Here is an 11,670-nt window from a genome sequence, read left to right as displayed (position 1 = left end):
TCGCTCCGAGTTCTTCTAGTGCTTCTCGAATTCTATTGTAGGCTGTATTCGCCGCGCGTCTTTCTTCGACTTCTTGTTCTGATTTTCTTCTGTCGTACTTAGCTAGATCTGACTCATATTTGATCTAAGCTTCCTTGCGCTGCCTAGCACGGCGTTGGCGTCCTTGTTTCAATTTGTTTCTTCTTTCTCTGGCTTGCCTCTAACTCTCGGTCTCACCATCATGCCCCTGGATAAAGGGTGATATGTTGGACTTAGATTCATCCGATGACCTGATGTCGGGTGCTTCTAGGGGGACCAGAGGTGATCGAGGACGACGAACCATGAATACTTCTCGTGCGTGAATTGTTCTGTTATCGGTGTTGGTTTCCACACTGTCGGAGTTGTTGATGATTTTAGTAGAGGCTTCAAGGTCACAGATCGAGTCTCCCTCTTGGTAGGGTAGAATTGTTGTCATCGTCGTGCCGACTAGTTGGGTACCGCTGTCCTTAGGAACTGAACTTGGCTAGTGGACGATGCAGTCTTGAGATGTTATAGTTAGTACGAGACCTTCCTGAGCTCCTTTTAGTGGCATTCTAAGCACCGGATCGAGGGATCCTTCGGGCCGTGCCTGATAAGATTTTGCCATGCTGTGGAGTCTGAACGGAAAAGGACCCGACTTCTTGAAAGAACTCTGAGTGTATTCTGAGTTGTATTCTTGATAGGCCGAAGCCGCGTTCTAGAACCCTGTCGGAAAAGAACTTGGTTTCTCGAAAGAACTCGGGTAAGATTCCATCTCGGATGCGGAGCCTGAGTTTGAGTTGGATGCGCAAAGCCACGAAATCTGAGTTGGATCGGACATCACGAGCCGCGCGAATCTTCCAGTGAGTTGATCTGTCGTAGTCGCCAAAAAAGAAAGGTCTTCAAGGTGATCTGAATCTTCGAGGAGACGGCTTTGGAGCTTGCCATCGTCACCTGCCTCGTAGATGCATGAACCGAAGATGAAGGTTGATCCCGTCGAGAAGATCATGTTGTCGAGGTCCGTCAAGCTCTGAATGCAAATTCGCCGAAAGCCCCTACCTGGCGCGCCAGCTGTCGATGTTTCACCACCGATAGCCTGCCACGGAGATACCCGGGGCAGTTTGTTCGGGCTTCAGCGTATGCAGAACTCGACGGTTAACGCAAGAGACAGTCGATTTATCCTGGTTCGGGCCCTCGACCGTGATCGAGTAATAGCCCTACGTCCAGTCGGCGTTAGCCTTTTGCATTGGATTGATTGTCCAGTGTTGTGTTATCCGTTATCTCTTGTCTTAGTCCAGGAACTCCGCCCTCCTTTATATAGTCAGGAGGCCAGAGTCCTAGTCGGTTTATAATGTAGGGTTCCTAGTAGGATTACAGAATAATACTACTACTAAGATTACATGGAAAGAATCCTAGTTAGACTAGGGCTTCTTCCTTCCTTGTGGGGTATCCCGTGGGTCCCGTATCGACACTCCCTAATCCTCATTTGTTTTTGTGTATTGGTGTCGCTTGCGACTCTTTGCTAGTAGTGGTTTGATATGTAAATTTTCCCTTGCTATGATGACAGTGTTGTGGTGGAAAAGAAAACCATGGATAGAATCGCCAATATCCGTTGCAATCCATGTTGGCCATCCGAGTTGTCACGCCACATCAGCGAAAATACCACGACATTAGTATTCCTTCTTTCTTAGGTGACAAAAACATAAAAATATATTGCTACAAAAGCGTGGGCACTCCTAGGGATGGCAAAAGTTAACCATCGTCTGCCCTCCTAATGGCTTGTTTGGATGCCCAACCACCTCAACACAAATGGGTTGAGGTGGATACCAGTGGCAAAGCCAGGTTAAACCGTCGGTGTCTGACGACTCCGATGACTTGGTCGTAACCCTTTATAACAATCAATTTTTTGCCGACTACGATCCCACTATTCGTGAGACCCCAGTGGCCCAGCGGCAGCGGTCTACAGTCCAGAGTCCATCTGTTCAACCCAGCAATAGCAGTATGCAGTCCATCTACTCAGCCCATCCGATCCATCAAGGCCACATATGTGAACTGGAGAAGGTCAAATGTTGCCTTGCTAGCTGGCCTCTGATCCAGCGTCAGGTGTGCACCCTTTCAAGTTCGTATATGATGCATCGCAAATCTCCTGCGACCGACGTCGCCCCTAGCGCCAGCCGGCCCACCGCTCGTTCTCTGATCTCAAGTTCTCCGGCTGTCCAACCCCCTGGCATCTACACAAGACAAGCTACCCCTCAAATACCCAATTATGCAAGCCTAAAGAGACTCCACCCTCGATAGACAGCATTTATAATAATGAAGCTAAGAGCAAGTATAATAAAAAGGTTGTAAGCAAGCTGTATACTCAGGTAGAGAAGAGAGAGGAGAAACGAGCTGTAAGCTTACAGTCGGCTTAGACACAAGAATCGAAAAAAAACTTTATAAGATAGATAAGTAGGCCATATATTAATAGTGAAGAGTCAATTAGTATATGGATGGGCTGAACAAAGATGCTATACAGCCAACAGTGACCTATATTATTAGCGTTGCTCTGATCATCACACGTTTCCACCTGCAAACGTACAACACACACTCATCGCCGAATCCCGGCCGGCGTTCTCGAAAGTGGGCGAGGAAGAGGAAAAGGAGTCCGCCTTTTTCGTAGCCGTTAACAACAACCTCGGCCGTAAGCACGGCGCGGGCAATGAGGCAAGCAGGCCCTTTGCATGCCTTAGAAAGCTGAAACCGCAGGACGTATCGTACGTGTGCAGCCGAGCCGCGACGTCCGGAACCATCACTGCTCCAGCTGTTGTCTGATGGATCAACGGCGTCGTTTCCTTTACACCTCACTCCCTACTGTGTGCCACACGGCCACGGCCAGGCCTTTATATGCTGGGTTTGCACCTGTCGTCGAGAGGGCGAGAGACGATTCAGTTTAAGCTCTCCTGCGTGCGCTCGGCAGACTGCAGTTGTTGGCATCGAGTTGTCACTCGGCTCGCTCAGGCTCTGCCAACAGCCATGGTGGCGGCGTCCGGCCGGGCTCCGGCTGCCTGCGCGCTCCTCCTCCTCCTCCTCCTTGCTCTGGGTGCGGTCGCCGCCGCCGTAGATGCCAGCCAGGAGGAGGAGGTGTCGCCGGGGAGTCCTGCCCCTGCACCGTCCCCCGCGAGCTCCATAGGTAAACAGTAACTCCGTGGATGCTGTACATACTTACTTCCTGTACAAATCACCATCGTCTTTCCTCTTCTCTGCTGAATGACTAACTGAATGCTACGAACGAACGTCTACTGCAGACTGCGGGCGCGCGTGCGCGGCGCGGTGCCAGCTGTCGTCGCGGCAGAACCTGTGCCGGAGGGCATGCGGGTCCTGCTGCGCCCGCTGCCACTGCGTGCCGCCGGGCACCGCCGGGAACCACGACGTCTGCCCCTGCTACGCCGCCATCACCACCCGCGGCGGCCGCCCCAAGTGCCCTTGAGCACCCTTATTGACGCATGAGGCTGGCGCCGCGCCCCAACGCCTCTCTTGTCTTGTGTACCAGTAGCAGTACAACACTAGTAGACGCAAGTACGTGTACGAACAATAATGCTATGTCACCGTGCGCGTACGTAACACCTGCAATGCAACACTGAGCCGACCGTTTGTTGCCTGCCTGGTTCTTGTTGTTTCTTCGTTTACTACCTGTCTCTGTGGCTGGGATGCGAGACCGCGAGGACCGTGCTAGCACGAACCGTACATGCTGCGAGCGAGCGAGGGAGCGAGACAGTGGCCGAGAGAAACGGATCCGCGACGAACTCCTCCTCCAGTTGCCCGAGAGACCCGGCACAGGTGTCACTGACCAACTGACCTACCCGGCAAAACCGCTCGCGCGCAGTGAGGAACTCGAGACGACCATGCGGGCGGGTGGGCGTACCCACTGACACGCAGGCCCCAGCACTCCAGCTTCCTTCAAGGCCACACGTACGTACGTACGTTCAGCTACTGCCACGATCACCACGTCGCAGAGGAACGTTGGTCGGACGTCGGAGAGCGAGAACGAACGAACCGCCGCGGCAGGCACACGACACAACGAACATGGCGCGGAGAAGAGCGCAGGAGGAGGACGACGACGACGAGGCGGAGGAGTCGGTGGAGCAGGTGTTCGAGGGGCGGGAGGTGCCCGGGTGGCGGGAGCAGGTGACGGCGCGGGCGTTGGCGGTGAGCGCGCTCCTGGGCGCCATGTTCAGCGTCATCGTCATGAAGCTCAACCTCACCACGGGGATCATCCCCTCGCTCAACGTCTCCGCGGGCCTCCTCGGATTCTTCCTCCTCACCTCCTGGACCAAGCTCCTCGCCCAGGCCGGCTTCACCGGCGTCATGCCCTTCACCCGTCAGGAGAACACCGTCGTCCAGACCTGCGTCGTCGCCTGCTCTGGCATCGCGTTCAGCGGTATGCAGTGCACACCTTGTCCATAAACCGTCAGTATTCTGGATCGGGACTTCCTGATCACCAAGGCTTGCCAAACCGCATCCATCGCATGGCCTCGAATTCGCGACGCGACAGTTCGTCGTTTATAGATCTAGATTGGGCTTTTCCAGACTCTGAATTCTGAATTTCATTCGTCCGCGTCGCGCTCTCTGGACTTGTTTCTTTCCTGCTCTGCTGTTCGGGGGCGTCAGTGATTTCATAGTCCTGACTCCTGACGCCTGACGGCTTCAGATCAAAATCCGTTGCTGACGGACGCGTCAATTAATCTGGCAGGAGGATTCGGCAGCTACATGTTCGCGATGAGCGAGAGGATCAGCGAGCAATCGGGGGAGACTTGGGACCCGCACAACATCAAGAACCCAGGCCTGGGCTGGATGATCGGCTTCCTCTTCATCGTCAGCTTCCTCGGCCTCTTCTCCGTCGTGCCCCTCAGGAAGGTACGCACGCACGCACATCCACCAACTCTGTCTCTGACGCCGCCACAGTTCTTTGTTTCTTCAGCGTTGGATTCATCCGTCACTGTAACTCGGTTGATTCATTCCATCGTGGCGCGTTCAGATAATGATCATTGATTACAAGCTCATCTACCCGAGCGGCACTGCGACTGCCCACCTCATCAACAGCTTCCACACTCCGCAGGGTGCCAAGCTCGCCAAGTACTCAACTCACTGCTCTCTGACGCAGATGCTGTTGTTCCTCCGATCCTGAAAAATTGCATGTGTCTGAACTCTGAATCCTGAAACGGTCGCTGCAGGAGACAGGTGAAGACGCTGGGGAAGTTCTTCGCCGGCAGCTTCGCCTGGGGCTTCTTCCAGTGGTTCTACACCGCCGGCGAGGGCTGCGGCTTCATGTCCTTCCCCACGCTGGGCCTCGAGGCCTACAGGCAGAAGTAAGCCCAGTAGCTTGATGAATTGTGCTTCAGAGTTCAGTCAGCGTCGCAACTGAATTGCTGTTGCCTGCACCTGCAGGTTCTTCTTCGACTTCTCGGCGACGTACGTGGGCGTCGGGATGATCTGCCCTTACCTCGTCAACGCCTCCGTCCTCCTGGGAGGCGTGGTCTCGTGGGGCATCATGTGGCCGCTCATCGAGCAGAAGAAGGGCGACTGGTACCCCGCCGATCTCAAACCCAGCAGCCTCCGTGGCATCGTCGGCTACCGGGTACGTACGTAGGAGGCGGTGGGAGAGCTCCAGGGTTCTTGCAAATCCACCCATCCACCTCGAGAGTGATGCAGCGCAATCGTGCCTGCAGGTGTTCGTCTCCATCGCGCTGATCCTGGGTGACGGCCTGTACAACTTCCTCAAGGTTATGATGAGGACCGTGACCGCGCTGGTGGTGCAGGTGCGCGGGATGATGTCGGAGCCGACGCTCCCCATCTCCGGCGGCGGCGGCGAATCGCTGCCGGCAGCGGAGGAGACGTTCGACGACAGGCGTCGCACGGAGCTGTTTCTCAAGGACCAGATCCCCAACACGCTGGCGCTGAGCGCGTACCTGGTGATCGCCGTGGTGTCCATCGCCACGGTGCCGCACATCTTCCACCAGCTCCGGTGGTACCACGTGGCGGCGTCGTACGTGATCGCGCCCGTGCTGGCCTTCTGCAACGCGTACGGGTGCGGGCTCACGGACTGGTCCCTGGCCACGACGTACGGCAAGCTGGCCATCTTCACGGTGGGGGCCTGGGCGGCCGCCTCCGATCCTGACGGCAGCGGCAGCGGCGGCATCATCGCGGGGCTCGCAGCCTGCGGCGTGATGATCGGCATCGTGTCGACGGCGTCGGACCTGACGCAGGACTTCAAGACCGGGTACATGACGCTGGCGTCGCCGCGGTCCATGTTCGTGAGCCAGGTGATCGGCACGGCCATGGGCTGCGTGGTGGCGCCGTCCGTGTTCTGGCTCTTCTACAACGCGTTCCGCGACATCGGCTTGCCGGGGTCCGAGTACCCGTCCCCGAACGCGCTGGTGTACCGCAACATGGCCATCCTGGGCGTCCAGGGCCTGGGCTCCCTGCCCCGGCACTGCCTCCACCTCTGCATCGCCTTCTTCGCCGCCGCCATCGCCATCAACCTGGCCCGGGACCTCGCGGGCGCCCGCGCCGCCGCCTACATCCCGCTGCCCATGGCCATGGCCATCCCCTTCTACCTCGGCCCCTACTTCGGCATCGACATGTGCATCGGCAGCCTGGTGCGCCTGGTGTGGGACCGCCTGGACCCGGCCAGGGCCAAGGCGTTCGCGCGCCCCGTGGCGTCGGGCCTCATCTGCGGCGACGGCATCTGGACGGTACCGCAGTCCGTGCTGGCGCTCGCCGGCGTCAAGCCGCCCATCTGCATGAAGTTCCTGTCCCGCACCGCCAACGCCAAGGTCGACGCTTTCCTCCACAGCTAGCTAGCTAGCTAGCTCTAGCTCCTGATGGAGCAGGAGACTGAAGACCTGCTGCTTGCTTATCTGACACCACCACCAGTCCACCACCACCAACCAACACACTTCTCTGTCGCTCCTGCTGCTGCTGCTGTTGCCCTGCCATCTACTGAGTAGCTAGTACTAGGAACGTAGGGGCCGCCCGGGGCTCGTGCCTTGTTGTTAGCTCGCTTTAGAATCAGATGCTTTTCAGGGCCTGTTTGGATAGGAGGATTTTCAAAGGAAAATCGTTGGAACCAAGAAACGGAGGAAAGGAAACCAGTGTTTGGAATAGAGGAATTGAGATTTCATTTTCTTTGGATTCCTATAGGTAGATGCCGATTTCACGAGAAGAAAAGAATCCACTTCAATCCTTTGTTTTCTTTTCCTTCGTGATTGCTCGAGCAAATGAGTGATTACGAGATGGCGGCAGGTGTCATCTGGGAGCATAGCATCATGAGCATGGACCACAGCGACGAAGTGGAGGGAAAAAAGAGCAGTTAAGGCGAGAAGAACATGATGGGATCATATCCATGCCTAATAGATATAGTAATTAGTACCCATATTTGTCTAACATGTTATAATTCTTATGTTATAAATTCCTGTGTTCCAAACAATCTAAATTTTCTGTTCCTGTGTTTTGAAATCCCGTAGTTTTTTACTTTTCATCATACCTTATTCCTACTATTTTTTTTCTTATTCCTGCGTTTTGGATTTTTTTCGGTCCAAACAGGCCCTGATGTGTCACACACTGCTGCCGCATAAATAGCTGCTGCTAGGAAGTATAGGAACTACTTACTGCTACTAGGAAGGAAGGGAAGGGAAGGGAAGCGAAAGCCAGCAGTAAAGTAGCAGCAAGTACTACGAGCAGTGCTGAATTTGGGGCGGTGAAGTGAAGCAAGCAGCTAGCTAGCCAGCTCTGACCGAGCTTCTGAACTGAGAAGTGCCCTTCCTCTTCTGTAGCCTGTGTAGTATGTAGGAGAACTGAATTCAGTGCTTGCACTGCATTGCATGCATGGATGGATTTGGATCCCTGGTATGGCAAAGGTATGCACCATGTTTGAATTATCATATCAGCTATGCTTATCAATTATGAGACATTATTTTTCTTTCATAATAAAACAGCATCACTCAATTTATAAACCATGTAAACGACCAAACAAACATGTGACGGTTGTTGATGCGTGCGGCTGCCACAATTGCAACTCATCAATCACCTCGAGTAGAGTAGGAGCAGGAGCATGTAGCTGGCTGCGCTATAGGTAGGCACAGGCTCTGAGGCTCGTGTGCGCGGGCAGGATAACACAACGAGCGAGGATAGGAATATCTCGTATGCCCTGTGGGAGATCTGGTTGGTCCCCGGCCCCCGGCGGCCCCTCGCCTGCAGCCACCCCCGGGCGCGCCGGGGCAGGAAGGCTCTGGATCTGCACAGCCCAGTGTCAGTGTGGGTCAACCGGCCGGCCACTGCCAGGCCTCCCTCCGCCCATCATTGCGGATCATGTGATCCGTATAACTCGCTCGCTCGCCTGGCTCATCTAGCTCACCTGCACTGCACACCCGCGTCGCTGAACCGCAGTGCAGTGTCATGTGTGCCCCCCCACCGCGTTGGCAATCATGCTGTTCGTTTGATCGTGTTTGACTTATAAACTATAATTTATTAGTCATCGAACAGTATTTTTCTCTTACACCAAATCTATTAACATTATTTTTAGTCATATCTTATAAGCCAAACGACCCACCAAACTGGGCGAATAGCAGCCTGCCGCCGCCGCCCGCCGCAGCAGGTGACAATCTCCATCGAGAAGTTGTAGTAAACGGTAGCAGGCCAGCGACTATGACTGAGACCACGCGATGCAAATGCAGTGCCCAGCTCGGCAGCTCTTTTTTTGCTTTGTCCTCGGGAATCGCGCGAAATCACCCTCGCTTTCAGAGCCTGATCGGGTTGTTGCAGACCTGCAGCGCACAGTACAGGAGCAGGCGCCGTACTCGTGCAGTGTAAATGGGTGTGTGTGTGGTGGTGGGGGGTTGATTTCACCCCGGTTTGCTGGGTGTGGTTGGGTGGGGATAGCTATTTTGGTCCCTCGATTATTTCTAGAGGCTCAGTTTCATCCCTAAATTTTTAAAACAGCCGTTTTAGTCCTCAAACTCTACTGTTAGGCTCAATTTCATCCTAGAACTATGAAGATGATCGTTTTAGTCCTCAAACTTTGTATTTTGGGCTCAATTTCATTTATATATTATCAAAGTGTGTTTTGTTCTTTAAACTTTTATTTTCAAATCAACTTTGTCTACGTTCTACGTAGAATGCTGCACTGTTGCACCTGGTTAGCTCCAAAACCACCAGCGATTGGAGATAGAAAAATAATAATCATCCAAAAACTCATTTGTGGCCATTAATAGTTCCAAACTGTTATTTTTAGTGTTATCTTATAATAGTACCATTTATATATATCCAACTAAATGATATTTGTGGGAGCAATTACAGTTGCTTCGAACACTACTTATTTTTTAAGAATACATGGATATATTGGAACGATAGAAGATCTATGATTTTGATAATTTATGGATCAAATTGTGCCTAAAATGTAAAATTTTCTTTTTAATAGACAAAATTGAGTTGAAATTAAAAGTTAAATACACTTTGATAGTTTATGGATGAAATTGAGCTTAAAATACAAAATTTGAGGACTAAAACGATCATCTTCATAGTTGTAGGATGAAACTGAGCCTAAAACTAAAGTTTGAGAATCTAAACGGCCGTTTTGAAAGTTTAAGGATAAAATTGAGCCTCGAGTAATAGTCGAGGGACCAAAATAGCTATTGTGCCTTGCTCCGGAATGGATGGATGGATGGAATCGCTGTCTGTCACATGGCTTTATGCCGGGGATTATTTTAGGCCATTGGGATGTTGCTATGCCAACCAAACCAAGAGCCTTCTGCTGCTTTTCTGTCCCTCGGCCTCGCCCTCCCCCTCCCCCTCCCCCGCCACCAGATCTCTTGCTGCGTGATTTCCACCAGGACAGCAGCAGCCAGCTGCCGAGGGCGCCAATTCGCCAAGCACCCACACCTCCCTGGCCTGGGCCTGCAAGGGACTCATGCATCCATGCCGCGTTACCAGTGCTGCTGCTGCAGTGGTGTGGAGTAACAGTAACTGATGTGCTGGCCAGCAAACACCACCACACCTAAACCGAACTGGGACTCATGCTAAATTTCGCAGGTCCTGCAACTGGGAATTGCTACTAAACTTTAACTCCGACAGTAAAGGTTTGGCAGAGGGCCTTTCTGTTCATTCAGGAAATGAATAAAATAAGGAAAAAAAAAATGAAAGCTTAGCTTCGGGTTGTGTTGTTCTGAATGGACAAGCAGCCCCGGGCCTGTCAGGTTCAGATTACGGCGAGCAGCGCAAGCGCAGATCTGGCGGGGTTTTAAATTTTGAAAACATGACAATTGCGCTCTGCGGACACGGATCGTGGCTGCTGTGGCTCTGCAAACCGTCAGAATGTTTTCTTCACGTATGGATCCTCACTGGAGTTGATGCAACACTGCAAGAGAGAAAAAAGCCAGAAGACTGCTTCAGTGAAGCAACACGAAATATGCCTGAAGATTTGCTTCAGCGAAGCAACACGAAATCTGAAAACTTCCCAGGTACGATGAATTCTTTTGAATTCAGTGGCTCCTGAGTAATTCTTCAGAGCAATGCTTCATAGCGGCACTGAGCAAATTGTGACTAGAATGAGAACTGCTTCGCACCAAATTTATTTAGCTAGAAAAAAGAAATGCTCAAATTTGGCTCACCAATCGAAACAACCAGAGCAAATTATCCAAATTGTGTAAGATCCAGGGAAGGAAACATCAAGCGAAGAAACTTCAGCGAAATTCACATCAAGCGAAGAAATCCGCAGCGAAACAAGCATCTGGGAAGGCGGAATTCAGAAGGCCAGAACCATCCCATACCTGAATTCGACCAAGTCAACCCACAGAAAACGATCTGAGCCACAATTCACCTCCGCACACGAGGGAATTCAAGCGTGGAAGAAGCATAAGCACCTGATGGCGCAAGAACGAACTCGTTCTAATCGAATTCTCTGAAATTCACCGAGAATTACACCCGGCGACCCACAAAGCGCCGAAATTCAGAGCAGGAAGACCTAAATTCCCTCGCGCAAGCACCGCAATCGGCAGAATTCTACGCGATGATAACTAGGCACAAGAGGGAGGCTGCATGGTTTCCATGGGCTTTCTTGAACCATCAACAGGTAGAGCCGGCCGAGCGAAGCGAGAGCCCCCGCAATTCAATTCACTCACGGCCGGGGAAGAGAATTGCTGGGAGGAGCCAAGCATTCCATCCAACACACCACCACCCACGAGTTCACAGTTCAAGAAAGCCTGTGGAAAGCATGCCCGCGCACCTTTCTCCACTTCCCCCCGTCCGGCGAGGGACACGCCGACCACAATTCTCGCCTCGTACGCCGCCCGCCGTCACCACGGCAGCGACCGCCCACGGAGAAACAGAGGGAGGGGCTGTGGAGAGAGAGAGAGGGGGGATGCGAGAGGGGGAGGTGGTTGAGAGGGAGGCAGAAAGAGAGAGAGTTGCTTTGGAGTGAGAGCAACGGCCCACAGAGGCCGGGGGATATAAATAGCTGCCGCAAGTAACCAACCGGGCTGGCGGGTGGTGTGGCAGTGGCAGCGGCGAAGCGGCAGCGGCAGCGGCAGCAGCCAGGACTGCAGAGGCACGGGCCGGTACCCAGCCGTAGCCCCGTAGCCGGGTACTCTCGGTCCTCTCCTCTGACCTCCCTCTGCCCATGGATGGGCAGGCTCATGG

At 53.2% G+C, this 11,670-nt stretch overlaps 2 protein-coding genes across 3 annotated transcripts; both read left to right on the top strand.

The window, feature by feature from the left end:
- Nucleotides 1–2,929: 2,929 nt before the first annotated feature.
- Nucleotides 2,930–3,637, top strand: LOC136498496 (cypmaclein-like). The gene is made up of 2 exons (XM_066494417.1): nt 2,930–3,169; nt 3,285–3,637. The coding sequence occupies exons 1-2, from the start codon at nt 3,013–3,015 to the stop codon at nt 3,464–3,466; spliced, it is 339 nt and encodes a 112-aa protein (XP_066350514.1). The 5' UTR covers nt 2,930–3,012; the 3' UTR covers nt 3,467–3,637.
- A 203-nt stretch (nt 3,638–3,840) lies between these two features.
- Nucleotides 3,841–7,887, top strand: LOC136496706 (probable metal-nicotianamine transporter YSL10). Of its 2 annotated transcripts, none has more exons than XM_066492449.1 (7): nt 3,841–4,417; nt 4,730–4,893; nt 5,015–5,112; nt 5,211–5,345; nt 5,425–5,614; nt 5,796–6,812; nt 7,582–7,887. In XM_066492449.1, the coding sequence occupies exons 1-7, from the start codon at nt 4,063–4,065 to the stop codon at nt 7,615–7,617; spliced, it is 1,995 nt and encodes a 664-aa protein (XP_066348546.1). In that variant the 5' UTR covers nt 3,841–4,062; the 3' UTR covers nt 7,618–7,887. The 2 variants fall into 2 exon arrangements, with proteins under 2 accessions (XP_066348546.1, XP_066348545.1); XM_066492448.1 differs by having other exon boundaries at nt 3,842–4,417; nt 5,706–6,812.
- Nucleotides 7,888–11,670: the final 3,783 nt, after the last annotated feature.

Source organism: Miscanthus floridulus, chromosome 12 (assembly GCF_019320115.1).
Source record: "Miscanthus floridulus cultivar M001 chromosome 12, ASM1932011v1, whole genome shotgun sequence".
Taxonomy (NCBI): domain Eukaryota; kingdom Viridiplantae; phylum Streptophyta; class Magnoliopsida; order Poales; family Poaceae; genus Miscanthus; species Miscanthus floridulus.
The sequence above is the reverse complement of the archived record's forward strand: the minus strand, read 5'-3'. Positions and strand labels throughout refer to the sequence as shown.